Here is a 16,460-nt window from a genome sequence, read left to right on the forward strand (position 1 = left end):
ACCATGGTTTGACTTGGTTAATTTTCAACCTTTTCCTCTCCCCTTTGAAGTGCAAGACCTTACCTACACAGGACTGAGTCTGGGTATGTGGCCTGCTGGCCTTGCATGCTGCAGCTGGGTGATCTCTGTGATTCTTGGTGTGATCTGGGCCTGTGATACTTCCAGCCCAATCTCCCTGCTTCTCTGTGCTGTTGCTCTGGCTCCCGGTCCTCTCCTTGCTGTGGGTCTTACCTTCAGGTCACTCTGTGATTCAAAGATGAACCGCCAATCAAATGCTTCCCTAATGAAAGACCTAATCACTCTATAGCATGTGTACATTCAACGAGCTATCCAAGACCTGCTGGCCATGGTGGGAAGCCATTGTCTGAAAAAAAACATGCCCGAGCCCAGTGTGGAGGTTGGGTGACTGGCTAGGTGATCTTGGCAATGGACCCCTGGTTGTCTTGGACTGCTTAGGACTGTGCAATGGAGCTCGGGGGAAAAGCCAATAGAGGCATCCCAATGGGCCTTAAATCCAGCAAACAAAGACAGAGTAAGTTCTTATTCTGTAGCTCAGGGTTTCTCAAAGTATGGTTCATGAACCATTTACATCAGCATCAGCTAGAGCTGTTTGTTTGGTAAAAATGCAGATTCCTGGGCCCCACTCCAGACTGAATCAGTCTCTGATGGTTGGGCTCAAAAAAAGTCTACATTTAAACAAGCTCTTCAGATGATCCTGGTATAAGTTTGAGAACCCTTGAAGAGTCACTACAGTTTGCAAATGGCCTCCCCCTAAGTACTCCAGCCAGTTCTGCTGAGCCAAAGACCAGAACCTGAGAACAGAAATAGGGAAATGACACCTTTCTGTGGCAGATTATACAGCTGTCACATGACTTCACATCCATGTGCCATGGGACGAGATGCAGGGGAAGGGAGGAAGGTAATTTGTGTTCATTGCCTCTTCACCAGGCATCATCCTTTCAGTGGCCCTGGCTGGCGTTCTTGGCATCTGCGTTGTCCTGGCAGTGTCCATTTGGCTTTTCAGAAGAAAGAAGAGGTAGGAGCTGGTTTTGATTCTAAATGAGAGTGGGTAGCTTATTTGTCCATGAGGATTGATCTGCCTGGAAAGGCAGCCTGCAGAACGAAGGGCCCCTGTCACCAACACTTATCCTACGGGTGCTGTTTCCAGAACACAACTGCCCCTCGCATCCTCTGCAGGAGATGCTGGTCATTTAAGGATCCTGATGCTCAGAGCTGGAGGTGTGTCTGCCAGCCTTGCTGTACCAGCTAACACCTTAGACAAGAGACAAGTCTCTCGACTGGGGCGCGGGAGGCCCCATTTGGCTAAATACAAGCTGCAAGGCTGTCTCCGTTCTAAATCTGATTTTTCTTCTCTGAACCCCAAAAGAAAAAAGAAGGAAAACTTGATTCATCACTCACATTAGCTGTTAATGCCCTTTGCTCATGTTTTTATTGTCATGTTTGGTTTTTATAAAATCTATTTCTTCTGGCATTTGTAACAAAAGTTTCCAGGAGCTTTGTTACACACAATCAAAGGTTTGAAGTCAGGGTAGTAATGAGACCTTCTTCAAAATGCAGGTCTAGTATTGTCAGCTGTTAAAAGAGAACAGTTGCAGATTCCTGGGCCCCACTCCAGACTGAATCAGTCTCTGATGGTTGGGCTCAAAAAAAGTCTACATTTAAACAAGCTCTTCAGATGAGGTTCCTTTTTGGTTGATGCTTTATTTGGGGGCATTCCTCCCAAGAGTGACAGAACTGGGGAAAGGTCCCTAAGAAAGGAATCTGACCCCTAAAATTCATCTTATTTCATAGCTGAGTCAGGCTACTCTCTGCCTGTCTCTTCTCTTTAACTGAGACTAAATGTGTGTTCTTCCTGTTCCAGTAGCAAAAAAGGTGACAACAAAGGAGTCATTTACAAACCGGCCATCAAGAAGGAGACCGACGCTCATGCCTGAGGCCCCAGAACTCCCAGGCACGTCCAAGGAAGGACTCTGGTTTGGACACTACACAATGTGGCTCCCTAGACACTTGAAATACCTGAGGTTCTCTGACGCTCAACCCACAAACACTCCAGACCCATGGGGGCGCTTCTCGGTGGGTGCCCTGCCATCCTGATGCCACGGCCACCGGCCAGTGCGATGCATGGATGGGAATAACTCACCAAGGAGGCAGAAACTCTGAGTCTGCTTCAGCTGTGTGGACCATTAAGTTGTCTGGATTCTGGGGGCACAAGCCAGGTCACTCACTGGGGGCTGTTAGTGACTGTAAAGCATTCTGACCCAGGGATTCACCTGAGTGTGATTTCAAGGATCCTGGAAATCCTGCTTCTTGTCGAAGCTTTCAGACCTGGATGTGCACTCTCTGCTTAGGATTTGCTTTTGAGACTCAGTTTCTTTCCTCAGGGAAGGGGTTGTTGTTCTCCTCTGATTTCCTCCTGCTATGACAAAAGCTTTGGTCTGACCTTACAATTGGAAGGAAGAATGATTCAGGAAGGGTCAAGGTATCAGAGACAAAAGAAAACAAGAGAGATTCTTTGAAACACAGTAGAGGCATTTCCAAAGTCCTGTACTTTGGTTCAAATGTAGTGAAGGGACCTGAGAGGGAGAGAATGAGAAGACACCTAAGGTCTGGAGGAACCTCACTTTGGAGTCAGAAGTTGTCTGTCAAGCCATAAGTGTGAGAAGGACAGAATATTAAGGTCAAGCCCAGACTCCTGTCAGTGGGGCAGTTATGCTTTGTACTCCACACACTTTATACATGGTTAGGCTATTCCTTGAAAATGTGTTGGTGCTTTCTCTCTCCTAGACATGAGTTCTGAGATGACCCAAACTGCTTTTAACTCTACAGGAAACAGGCAGATGCAAAACGATTGAAGAGCTTCATCTCGTTTGCCCAAATTTCATTTCTGCCACTTCTGTGGTATCTCTAGTGCCTAGCTGGATGGAATGGGGACTTCTTACTTCTCTGACTTGGGGGATATTGAGTTAAAATCTGGGGGGGGGGGCTTGGTTAAAATCTGTTTTCGAACTATGAAAGCGGGAAGTTATCTGTGCAGGGTGGGGGCACCACGGTATTTAGGGACCAATAATAATGGAATGTTACAAAGATTCTTCATGGTCTTCCACTCAAGTCGCAGTTTCTGAAAAGACTTAACTCTTTCCTAGATGTAAGAGCCCCATGGAGATCAGTTAGTTCAGTGACTGAGAAGGAGCTTCCAGCACCAACCTCTCAAGGCCAACACCTTGCAGTTCACAGACAGCTTTCTGATTCCTGGTCTCATTTTGACAGCATGGAATGTCCTATCAAAGCACAGATTTCTTTATAACATCTTTTTCCCTCTACTCCTCTCTCTGACTCTGAGAAGTCTTTTCCCTTTTCTACTGTCATGACTTTTTGTAGCGATGGCAAGCCCCGTGGCTTTGTAGCTAGTTTGCTAAACAAAGTTATCAAAGACCTAATGGACACTCAGATGTGTGTGGATGAGAACTCTGACAGCTTTGGAGCCTGGGGCAGCATCCCAACCTTGCCATTAGCATGCCTGATGCTGATCAAATGACAGTAGGGACAGCCCTCATGACAGAGCAATGTGACTTAGGGGATGCTTTCTTGGCCTTGGCCCAAAGTTGTCTATCAGAAACCAACATAAACCACTCCAGAGCCATGGGAATATCTCTCTATACCTTTTATGAACAAATTTTGTAAGAGAACAAAGAGATCATCATACCTGGCATGACAGCTGCTCAACGAAAGGGAGATCTACTGAGCCATGAAAACTGGCATTTTTCCTGCCCTGTGGCTGAGATAAAGCAACACTAGGGAGGCAGGCAGAAGGCTCCAAGAATCAACACTGTCAACTTCCATGTGAATCATTATGGGACCTCTGAGGACCCAGCAGCTTTGGAATTGGGAAGCCTTTCTTCAGATTCTCCCTCCTTCCACTGACACCAGTGGCCACTACAGGAACCCAGACTGTGGTGTGTGACGCTTCTCTGTCTCCCATGCACCTGGTGGAGGGCCCCGGTGCTGTGCTGGGTGCACAGCAGGCAGAGATCACAAAAACCAGGCACAGACTGGGAAAGAGACACACGGAAGGCCCTGGCTTCTTTGCTTCACCAACGGATAACCTGAGTTTCTGTATTCTGTTTCTTTAGTGCCATCTGGTAAAAACAGTAACTTATACTTGTTTCCTTAATAGACATTCTAGGATTTTGCTGCATTCACTATTAATCCTATTTCAAATTCAGACCTTAGATTCTTCTCCCCTTTGCTAAACTCTCTGAAGTCCTCCTGAGCACTGCTGGGGAGCAGTGGGGTCTGCAGCACCCCTCCATTCCTGTGCCATGGATGGATCATGGGCCACTGTGATGATGACGTTTAGCACTTCTGTATTTATTGAAACAATGATTGTAATGAAGACCTAAACTATAAATATGAGAAATTATAAATAAAATGTTTTTCACATCAGACTGATTTTTTGGAGGTGAGGCTAAGCATTACTGTTGGCAAAGCACTTTGTAGTTCCTGGTCTATGGTGACATGTAACTGATCATAATGATGTCACCTGCATCCAGGTCTTAGAACCCGGCTCCAAAGGAAAATACACCGATGTATTTAATCATTTTACTGAGGAAGGAGGCCTATGGTATGTGCAGTAAAGTCCTAGGATCACACAGCTGCTTAGGGAGTACAGCTGGGAAGTTTAGAATAATCAGGGAAATGCTCAGAGAGAAGTGGGTATCTGAGCTGTGCCTTAAAGAATACGTCACATTTGAACAGATGGATGGAAAGAGGGAGGCATTCCTAACCAAAGTGACATGAATATAGAGAACGGGTCTTAGTAGCTACTGCACTTAGTAGGTTGGTAGCTGCTTTAGCTTGCCTGCTACCTATTTTGGATTTTTTTTTCAAAACATGCTATCGCCTTCCATATAATTTTTATCTAATTCCAGATTTCATATTCTGGTTTGCTAAAAGAGGCAGTCTTGTACCGGTTACATAATTGTTTGAGTTACTTAGAAAAGCTTCCAGTCTTCACTTTAGTTGCCCAAGGATGGAAACAGATGAACTGTCCAAGGGTAATTTTGCTCCAGTAGGTGATAAAACAGTGGACCCAGCTTTAGAATAGAAACACTATAAACCCCTCCAGGTTCTGATGGTCTCTTGGTCAGAACACAGGGATTCTTGAGTTTGCCCCCTTTAGCATCCTTCTGGGGTGAGGACAGGTGAAGCGAGGCATACACAGAGTGCCTGTGACTCTCATTCCCATTGGGGCTGGGGCGACGGGAGGGGAGGCTGGGGCGAGCAACAGAAATCATCTCCCTCGTCTCTCCATAGCCTCTCTCCCCACTCCCTGAACCCAAGATTCATCAGGGGTGATGATCAGGGATGTGAGGTGGCAAGAGCCATGGGATGCCAGGTGACACTCAAGTCCTTCTTCAGGTTGGCCATTACCTCCTCTTGTAAATCCAGCTATATGGACATTCTGGAGCACAAAGCCCAACAGAATACAAGACAACATAATGCAAGACACATGAACATTCACAGTAGCCACACCTCCCAAAAGGAAAAAAGTGGGTCCAAAACACTACACTTTGTAATCAATATTTTGATATGAGGTATTTTCATTCTTTTTTCCTGTAGTAAGTCTTTGAAACCTAGTGTGTATTTTTACATTTATAGCACATCTTGATTCAGATGCTGAACTTTCATTGAAAATAATTGATCTGTATTTAGATTTGACAAAATTACAGTTGAAAAAGCAGATTCATATGCCAGGAGTTGCTCCAAACACACTTAAAAATTTTCCAAATAACTGAATCAATTATCAGCTTTTAAATTTAAAGTGATTAAAGTAAAATAAATCAGGGGCACCTCAGTGGCTCAGCTGGTTAAGTGTCTTTGGCTAAGGTCATCTCGTGGTTTGAGAGTTCAAGTCCTGCATCAGGCTCTCTGCTGTCAGCACAGAGCCAGCTTCAGATCCTCTGTTCCCCTCTCTCCCTCCTCCACTTGTTCTCTTTCTTTCTCTCTCTCAAAAATACACATTAAAAAAAAAAAAAGGAAAATACATCAAGTTTTTTCTCAGTTTCATTAGACACATCCTAAGTGTTCAGTAGGCACATATGGCCAGAGGCCAGCACAACCACTGTGCAAATATGGACCGCTCACCTCCTGGGACATAACCTTTGTGAGAGTTAAACCTAGAGAACTTTCATGCAAAATCAACCTAAGAACAAAGTTTTGAGGGGCAAGGGATGGGGGATGAGAGATAGAAAATGGGGAATCCAGGTGGGTGGATATGGACGACAGAAGAAAAGAGGGCAGACAGAAAATCAGGACAAGGTGAACAGAGCAGCAGGCCTTAGGCATAGATCTCCTTTCCCTCACACCTCTTCTTGTAGCTCCATGGGGGCTCTCAGCCCTTCTCACCCTGGCAATGTCCCCTGGCCAGGCCCTGGGGTTCAGGTGCTCAGTAGCAACTCGATCTAGGGCATTCTGGTGACTTTGCAGGAGTTTGAGCTAAAGGCACAAGGATGCCTGGTGAACCTGTTAGGGGACCTTGCTGCACTTCCCTGGCCAAGTGCCAGGTGCTAACTCCCCTCTCCCCCCCCCCGCCCCCCCCCCCCCCACCTCTGTGACAACATCCTCTTCCTGATCTCAGAGTCCCAACATTGCTGCTTTGTCTCCACTCTTCCAGTCCTGGCCAGCCTGAAGACAGCAAATGCCTGAAACCTGAGTTCCTTGAACTGTCAGCTGGGCCTGGCCCCTCATATTGGAAGGGGCTGTCAGTTGCCTTCCATTCAGGTGGGGGGGGAAGTCTTGAGACGAGGAAAGGAGACCTCTGGAGAGGCCTGCTGGGAAGCAGAGGTGCCCACCGCACATTCTGGCATTGCCATCTACGTCCACATTGTACACAGCCTGGCAGGAGTGCATGATCCTCTATGGTCATCTGGCTCAGACTCCACTACGAGAGGGTGGGAGAGAAGGCATAAGGCCCAGACAGTGCTGGAGAGGAGGGGCCCCATGCTCTACCTGTGCCTTTTCGTTTTATATTGAATGGGTAGGGATAAGGGCCACAGTGCCTTGTAATAGAATTATTCACCAGAAACAAATCATTGCAACCAGGTCAGCATATTGTTATGACTGCAGGTCAACCAGGGAGGCTTCAGTAAGTCTCCCACCTGTATATCCTAGACTGAACGTACCTTCACTCCATTATCTCACAACCCAGGGAAAGAGGAAACACTGCCCTTGTAAGTAGGAAACCAAACCAGGGCTCTTGCTCTGGGCTAAGTTGACACAGCTCCTGCGGCTCTAGGATCTGCAGTGACAGTACGGTCTGCCCTTCGCAGCTCCAGTGACATGAAAACACCTTCTTGTAATAGAACGTACTATGCTTATCTCAATCATGCCACAACCTCATAAAGCCCCAAAGGCTAAAGGCAATAAAGGCATTTGTGCCAACAATTTCTGAAAAGTCAACAACCACCTCCTGCCTCCACTCTGCTTGGTCATATTAACCCCTGGCCTCTGTTCAGGAAAAGTCGGTCCAAAGGTTGCCAACTGCAAGTAGAAAAAGGAGTCAGCACAGCTCCTGGGATGTAACCCTCACCTCTTACTTCTGCAAACCAAATGTGTCCCAAGGATGCATTCATTGAACTTTCTCTATCTGATGGCTGAACTGGAGAGAAAGAATAAATACACACGTGTGCACATGCATACACACACACATACACACACACACTTTAATTCCATTTGTATAAAATTCTAAAAAGTGCAAAATAAACTATAGTGACAGCAGATCAGTTGTCGCCTAGGGATGAGGTGGGGGTGGAAGGTGGGGGATGAAGGGATTACAAAGGGGTACCAGAAACTGGTGAGGTGATGGATACGTTCATTATCCTGTTTGCGATGATGGTTTCTCCGCGTAGGTCAAGACTGGTCAAATTTTACACTTTAAATATGCGCCCACACAGCCAAATGACACCCTTCCCTGTCCTGGAGTTTCCATTGAGAGCTTATCCTCCTGGTCCATCTAGAAGAAGCCTGCCCAGGACTGGCACCTTCCCTGGAACCCACCCTATGGGTGGGAGCCCAGGAAGAAGTGTGCTCTCTCTTCACATGACCAGCTATGACCTCTTGATACTGGAAGTCAAAGTCATTGTTTCTGCTTGAGTTCACTAGTATCAAATATTAACTTTTAATTACCTGCAATGAAGACAACAAACACAGGGCTACAGGTTCAAGGACAGATGCAGACCTCTATAGGAGCTTTGTGTCAGTGATGACAGGGTCTACTACCTTCTCTACAAGAAGCAAAGACTCTCCTGGTGAGTCAGGTAATATAACCAGTTCATTCGTCTGCTGAAACTAGTTTCCCAAGATACCTAGACATCCAACAATAGTTCTCATGCACCTTAGTTTCCTTCCTTCCCAGCCACCCAACACATAACCATTTGAAAAGTTTTCCTGGGACACCTGGGTGGCTCAGTCGGTTAAGTGTCCAACTTTGGCTCAGGTCGTGATCTCATGGTTCCTGGTTTTGAGCCCCGTGTCCGGCCCTGTGCTGACAGTGCAGAGCCTTGAGCCTGCTTTGGCTTCTCTGTCTCCCTCTCCTTCTCTGCCCTCCCCTGCTTACGCTCTGTCACTCTCTCAAAAATAAACATTTAAAAAAATTTTTAAAAAAGTTTTCCTAAATAACGTACAATCTTTCATGGAGTTGGACAAGCATGCTTTGGAGCTTATCACCTTCTCTTAGCCACTGGGTGAAATCTGGATTAATCTCCTGTGATACTGTAATATAATAATAAATACATGTTTGGTCTTTGTTCCCAGTTCCTGGTACAGAGATCCCAAATGTTATTCATAATAAGTCCCTTTAAGCCATACCTAAATTTATGCTAAAGAGGTGATGCTTGGAGGATGGGACGCTGGTTGCCAGAGGAACCAGCCATGTGATTAGAAGGTTGGAACTTTCAGCCCTATCCTCTGACCTCCAGGGGAGTACTGGGAATTGAGTTCAATCACCAATAGCCAATGACTTAATCAATCATACCTATATAATGGGACCTCCACAGAAACTCTAAACCATGGGGTGCAGAGAGCTTCCAACACCTGGAGGTGCTGGGAAGGTGGTACACCCAGTGAGGACACGGAAGCTCTGTGCCCCTTCCCCATACCTTGACCTATGTACCTCTCTATCTGGCTGTTCATCTGTATTCTTTGTAATATCCTTTATAATAAGGCAGTCAATATAAGTAAATGTTTCCCTGAGTTTCATGAGCTGTTCCAGCAAATTATCAGACTGAGAAGAGAGCCATGGAAACTTACAACTTATACCTTGGTCAGAAGTACAAGTGACAATCTGGGACAAACTGGTGTCAGACAAACTGGTGTTTGAAGTGGGGGCAGTCTTGTGGGATTGAGCCTTTAACCTGTGGGTCTGGGGAGTTAGTTAGAAATGAGTTAAATTATAGAACACTTACACAGTGTCCACTGAGAACTGGAGAATTGCTTGGTGTGGAAAACCTCACACATTTTGTCAGAACAGCATTTTCCTTGATCTCTCCTCTACCACTCAAAGTAATTTCCAACTAACTGCCTTCCTTTCTCACACCTCCTTATTCAAAAGCAAAAATTGAATGAATAACTACTGTCTGCTAAGCATAGATTAAGTGATGGAGATTCAAACATGATTTAGATAGAGTTCCTATATTCAGTGATAATTGGTATCACAGTCTCTTTTGGGGAAGCAAGCAGGAAACACTAAACATAATATACAGAAGAGTAATATGAAAAGAATACTATGTACCTATCAACAGAAGAATGGATAAACAAATTGTATATCCAAAAGATGGAATGGTATTTAGCAAAAAGTTGTAAATTACTGATATACACAAAAACATGGATCAGTTTCAGAAAATTATGTTGGATGAAAGAAGTCAGACACAAAAGAGTACATTTAGTGTTATTCCATTTATATGAAGTTCAAAACAAGTGAAACTAATCTATGGCGACAGAAGTTGTAACTGGCAATTACCTCTGGGGTGAATAGACTAGAAAGGAGCATGAGGAAACCACCTGGGGAAAGGCAATGTTCTATATCTTGATAGATGTGGTGTTCACCAAATAGGTGATTCCGTTTGTCAAAACTCATCCAACTGTATACTCTAAATCTGTGCATTTTATCATATGTAAATTATTCCTTGATTTAAGAAAATACATGCTGAAGGATAACAGTGGAGAAAGCCATTTGTTTTGAGTCTAATCAGGAAGGACTTCACAAAGGGTAAAATTTGAGCAGGACCTTGAAGGAGGAATAGGATGCTTTCTGGTTGAAACTGAAAACAAAAGCAGAAAGGTAGAGGTGTGAAAGTCCACAGTGGATAATAAGAGCTCTCAGGGATGTGTTTGAGAACATGTGAGAAACAAAGATAGGGAAAAAGTGGTTGGGATCAGATTGTGAAAGGCCTCGAATGATATCCACTTTCTAATAAGGACAACAAAAATCATGAAAGGGCTTATCATTTTGTCTGATTACACAAACAATACATGCTAATTAAAAAATACAAATAATATATGTATAAAACCAAAAGTCCCCCATAATCCTAACTCCTAAAATAAAAATTGCTAGTAATTTAGTTTTATCTTTCTGGCTTTTATGTAAGTGTGTGCATATTTTAATATTTATTTTAAATTTTTAATAAAATGGACTAATAGGATACATATTGCATGCTTTACAAGGGCTAGGATCATACCTGTCTACTTTCACTCTTGTATTCTCAGTATCTAGCACAATGCCTAGCCTAAGAAATATGTGCTGAATGGAAGAATGGTCTATACCTTGCTTTTGTTTCCTAATAAAACAAAGAACATCCTCATTCTTTTTAATGGCTATAAAGTATTCTGCTCCTTGTGGCAAAGCTGTACTGACAGACACTGCAAATTCCTTACCTTCCAGTACTAATGCAAGATCCTTTTGCACTTGGATATATTTTAATAGGATAAATTTCCAGAAAAGGAACTGCTGGCTCAAAATATGCATATCTCAACATTTTATAGATACAATAAATTTTGCTAAATTACCACCCAAAAGGTTGTACTAATTTGCTATCTCACAACATGCTGTTTCCACCATATGTTTAACCACCCTTGATATTATCAATCTTTTTCACCTGTGACAATCTGATAAATCTAAAAACTGTTTTTTTTTTATTATTAATAGTTTAGCATTTTATCTTATGTTTGTTGGCTATTACATTTACATACTGTGAATTATCTGTTGACCTCCTTTGATCACTTCACTAAATCAGTCATCTTTTTATTTATAGAAGCTTCTTATATATTATAGGTGACAATTCTTTGTAATATATGCCAAAGATATTTCTCCCAGTCTTCTTCTTTAGGGTATCTTTTGCTGTTTTAAATTTTATGCAGTTAAATCCATCCATTTTTCCCCCTTTGTGATTTATTGTAAAGTGCTGAGAAATACTCTATCTACCTTAAGATTATGAAACCACAGTGGACCCGTGAACAGCACAGGTTTGAACTGTGCTGGTCCACTTACAGGCAGATTTTTTTCCATAAATTTATTGAAAAAATTTTGGAGACTTGCAACAATTTAAAAAAACTTAGACAACTGCATAGCCTAGAAATATAAAAAAAAAAATTAAGAAAATGTTAGGTATGTCATGCATACAAAAGATGTAGATAATGGTCTACTTTATCATTTATTTCCATGAAAAATACACAAATCTATCATAAAAAGTTAAAGTTTACCTACATGGCGCCATTAGTCAGGAGAAATGTAAACACACAAAAATGCAGCATTAAATCTTAACTGCATAAAATTAACTGCAATACATAACGTACTACTGTAATAGTTCACAGCCACCTCCTGTTGCTATTGAGGTGGACTCAAGCATTGCAAGCATCTGCTTAAAACGCTGTGTGACGCTAATTGTCTCTGCATGACCAATTTACCTCTCCAGTATTTTTGCATATCACAGTAAAAAGTGATCTCTCTCAGGTCTCACATAGTTTTCATTATGTTTAGTGCAATACTATAAACCTTGAATACCACTACAGGACCCTTCTGAAGTACCACTAAGTAATGCTGGAAACATTGCCAAGAAAAAGAAGTCATGACGTTACAAGAAAAAGTGGAATTGCACCATACTTTGAGGTCTGCAGCTGCGGTTGCCTGCTTTTTCAAGGCAAATTAATCCAGTGTAAGGACCATTGTGAGAAACAACAAAACAACAACAAAACCAAAATTCACAAAGCTGTCACTGCAGCTATGCCAGCAGGTGCAAAATATCTTGCACTTTTTTGCAAAACACCTTTATCTTGTACTGAAAATGCACCCTTAATGTGAGTGCAGGCTTGCTATAAGAAAGGCATTCCTATATACCCTAATCATGATTTGAGAAAAAGAAAAGTGATTATGTGACAACTCAGAGCAAAAGGAAGGCGAAGGATCGAAAGCTGGAAAATTTAATGCCAGCAGAGTGGTTTGATACTTTTAGAAAGAGGTTTGGCTTAAAAAGTGTCAAGAGAAACAGCTTCTGCCAACCAAGAGGCAACAGATGAGCTCCTAGTCACCGTTAAGAAAATCACTGTTGAAAAAAGAATTATCTGCCTGAACAGGTTTTTAATACAGACAAAAGTGCCCTATTCTAGGGGGGAAGAAAAACCACAAAGGACATTTCTTAATAAAGAATTAAGCAACAGGATTTAAGGCAGGAAGGAATAGGCTACCTCTACTGTTCTGTGCGGATGCAGTCAGGGTTGTCCTTATCTGTAATGCTACTCAGCTCAGAGCCTTGAAGGGAAAAAAAAAGACCAGGTGCCAATCTTTTGGTTACACGACAAGAGGACAACGGAACTCTTTTTCTGGATTGGTTCCATCAATGTTCCTGAAGTTAGGAAGTACCTTGCCAGTAAGTGACAGCCAGGCTTTTTTTTTTTTTAATGTTTATCTTTTTTTGTAATCTCTACACCCAATGTGGGGCTTGAACTCACCACCCCAAGATCAAGAACCGCATGCTGTTCCTACTGAGCCAGACAGGATCTCTAGTAAGTGACTGCCTTTTAAAGTTCTTATGATACTGGACAATGTCCCTACTCACCCAGAACTCCATGAGCTCAACACAGAAGGCATCAAAGTGGTTTACTTACCCACAAACACAATTATCTCTAATTCAGTCTCTAGATCAGGGGGTCATTAAGACCTTTAGGGTTCATTATACATAATACTCTATGGAAAGGATTGCCAACACTATGGAAAAGAACCCTGAAAGGGAAAACATTATGAAAGTCTGGAAGGATCACATCATCGAAGATTCAATCATTGTTATAGAAAAAGCCATGAAAGCATCAAGCCAGGAACAATAAATTCCTGCTGGAGAAAGCTGTGCTCAGATGTTAAACATGACTTCAAAGGATTTACAACAGGGCCAGTCCTAGAGATTATATATGGCAAAAAAAGGTGGAGGGTGAGAGTTTCAAGGATCTTAGAGAAATTCAAGAGCTAATAGACACCACACCAGAAAAATGAACAGAAGACAACTTGATGGAAATGAATGCTTTGGAAATAGTGCCAGATGATGAGGAAGGAGACAAAGAAGGAGTCACAGAAGCCAGAAAACAAGTGGATGTTAGACAATCTGGCAGAAGGGTTCTGATTATTCAAGACTGCTTGTGACTTCTACAACATGGACCCTTCTACGATACAGGCACTGAAACTAAAACAAACGGTGGAAAAACAATTGATACTGGATAGAAACATTTTTAGAGAAATGAAAATACAAAAAGTCAGAAATTGCGATGCATTTCCATAAAGTTACACTGAGTGTGCCTGCCTCTCCTGCCTCCCCTTTGACCTCTTCCACCTCTGCCAGCCCTGAGATAGCAAGACCGATCCTTCCTTTCTCCACCTCCTCAGCCTACTCAATGTGAAGATGACGAAGATGAAGACCCTTATGGTGATTCACTTCCATTTAATAATCAATCATGCTGTACAGCCAACAAACTTATGTGTTATGTATATATGAGTGTCTTCATATGAAAATCTAACAACTGTACAATAATTGTGTGAGACATTTTGTGTCACCATTACCATCATCGCCTAAGTGTTCATCATATAGAACACTGCATGTGAAACCTGTATGGGAGTGGAGAGCCTATCCTCACATAGGCATAAGGTGAGTGATATTTAACATAAAGATAATAATGTGTTAGTTTTCTGTTTTATAATCTTGCTTTCAGGAATTATAGTATGCTTCTTATAATTAGAGAAACTGCATATCAGCCTATCATCACAAGCGTTTTTTTTTTTAGCAACAATATTTCCAATACTGTATTATGAATATGACTGTAATACTGTAAGCCATAATAATCTTATAACAATTAATTCATCAGAGTGTAGGCTAGGCTACCATGAAGCAATCTTATTGATTATATAAAAATATGGTTACCATAAAGCAATCATATTGCTGCTTCTCAATGCATGAGTTATTACACCTGTAAATAAATATGAGTTTCTTTTTCACATTATGTTTTCATTTTTGATGTCTAGTGTTAGTAATACATATAACATTTACAGTGTTTTGTATCATTTAAGGCAATATTGATGTAGGTACTGACAATTCATCTTGTAAACAGATGATGTAAACTTACAATGTTAATACGGTACAGTACTATAAATGTATTTTCTCTTATAATTTTTTTCAATTTTATTTTTTTATTTTTTAAAATTTACACCCAAATTAGCATATAGCGCAACAATGATTTCAGAAATAGATTCCTTAATTCCCCTTACCCATTTAGCCCATCCTCCCTCCCACCACCCCTCCAGTAACCCTCAGTTTGTTCTCCATATTTATGAGTCTCTTCTGTTTTGTCCCCCTCCCTGTTTTTATATTATATTTGTTTCCCTTTCCTTATGTTCATCTATTTTGTCTCTTAAAGTCCTCATATGAGTGAAGGTATATGATTTTTGCTTTTCTCTAATTTCACTTAGCCTAATACCCTTCAGTTCCATCCATGCAGTTGCAAATGGCAAGATTTCATTCGTTTTGATTGTCGAGTAATACTCCATTGTATATATATATATATACCACATCTTCTTTATCCGTTCATCCATCGACGGACATTTGGGCTCTTTCCATACTTTGGCTATTGTCTATAGTATTGCTATAAACATGGGGGTGCATGTGTCCCTTCAAAACAGCACACCTGTATCCCGTGGATAAATGCCTGGTAGTGCAATTGCTGGATTGTAGGGTAGTTCTTAGTTTTTTGAGGAACCTCCATACAGTTTTCCAGAGTGGCTGCACCAGCTTGCATTCCCATTCTCTTATAATTTTTGAATAACATTTTCTTTTCTGTAGCTTACTTTAAGAAAACAGTATGTAATACATATAACACATAAAATGTGATAATTGGCTATTTATGTCATCAGTAAGGCTTCCAGTCAACAGTAAGGCTAGTGGTAGTTGAGTTTTTAGGGAGTCAAAAGTCATGCACAGATTTTTCAACTGCATGCAGGGAGCGGGGGAGTCAACACCACTACCCCCCCACATTTTTCAAGGATCAACTGTAGTCTAATTTTTTTCTAGTTCTTTTATAGTTTTACTTCTTGCATTTGAATTTCTAATGTTTAGATTTTGTTTTACAGTAAAAGTGAAAGACCTGGCTGTACATTTTCCCCCCGAATATAATCAAATTATCAAATAGCCCAATTATTGAATAGCTGATTCTTCCCCTGTTAATTTAAAACGCTGGTTTTATTATATACTAGATTTTCATATACACATTGGCCTGCTCCTGAATCTTCTATCCATATCCATTACTGTAGATTTATGGTATATTTTGGTAACTAGTATGATAAACACGGAAATACTATAAATATGCTTTATTCTTTGAATAGACTAGGTAAATTAAGAAACAGGATACAAGATTATTTATCACATAAAATAGCTTCATGGTGTGTTAAATAGGCATTCAACATGGAGAATATCCTTTTCATTATGACATTTTGTTCAGTTATTATAGAACAGAAAGTTTTGAGTATAATATTGGTTCCATATTAACTGCCTATAAGTACATGGTCAATAAAACGTATACATTTTTGTAATTCTTTTTTTCCTCTATGTTTGCTTTGGTTTATTTACTGAATGTAATTTTATATCTGTTGACTCTAACAACAACAATTTTGGGTTTGTAATTTGAATGTTTTATCACATTTTTATAATAATTCATTTTTGTTGTATTTTACAAAAGTATTGATCTGCAATGAATTAGAAGGTTTTTTTTTAAAATGGCCCTTCACCACAGTTTGAGAAGCAAACTAGTTCCAGAGAGCCAACCAATTTCAATTTCCAATTGTTTGCTGCTTGTATAGAGAAACATGATTGATTTTTCTATGTTGGTCTTATATCCTATGACCCTACTAAGTTCAC

The 16,460-nt window shown here is 41.4% G+C and overlaps 2 protein-coding genes across 11 annotated transcripts in view; one reads left to right on the plus strand and one right to left on the minus strand.

Annotated features, from left to right (window-relative positions):
* Window positions 1–4,464, plus strand: part of CA12 (carbonic anhydrase 12) — a 50,629-nt gene extending 46,165 nt beyond the window's left edge. For 2 of the 6 annotated variants that reach the window (XM_045449480.1, XM_045449476.1), the window contains 3 exons: window positions 51–83; window positions 949–1,036; window positions 1,883–4,464. In XM_045449480.1, the coding sequence (XP_045305436.1) occupies window positions 51–83; window positions 949–1,036; window positions 1,883–1,955 (194 nt within the window). In that variant the 3' untranslated portion in view covers window positions 1,956–4,464. The remainder of the gene's footprint in view (window positions 1–50; window positions 84–948; window positions 1,037–1,882) is intronic. The other 4 variants (XM_045449478.1, XM_045449482.1, XM_045449477.1 and 1 more) reach the window with 3 other exon arrangements.
* Window positions 1–16,460, minus strand: part of APH1B (aph-1 homolog B, gamma-secretase subunit) — a 137,959-nt gene that overhangs the window by 75,204 nt on the left and 46,295 nt on the right. The window contains exon 7 of one of the 5 annotated variants that reach the window (XM_045449486.1): window positions 225–243. The exons of the other annotated variants lie outside the window; for them this stretch is intronic. The gene's annotated coding sequence lies outside the window, so the exon portion shown is untranslated. Of the gene's footprint in view, window positions 1–224; window positions 244–16,460 lie in introns of those variants that run through there. 5 annotated transcript variants of the gene reach the window in all.

This window comes from Leopardus geoffroyi, chromosome B3 (assembly GCF_018350155.1).
Source record: "Leopardus geoffroyi isolate Oge1 chromosome B3, O.geoffroyi_Oge1_pat1.0, whole genome shotgun sequence".
Classification (NCBI taxonomy): domain Eukaryota; kingdom Metazoa; phylum Chordata; class Mammalia; order Carnivora; family Felidae; genus Leopardus; species Leopardus geoffroyi.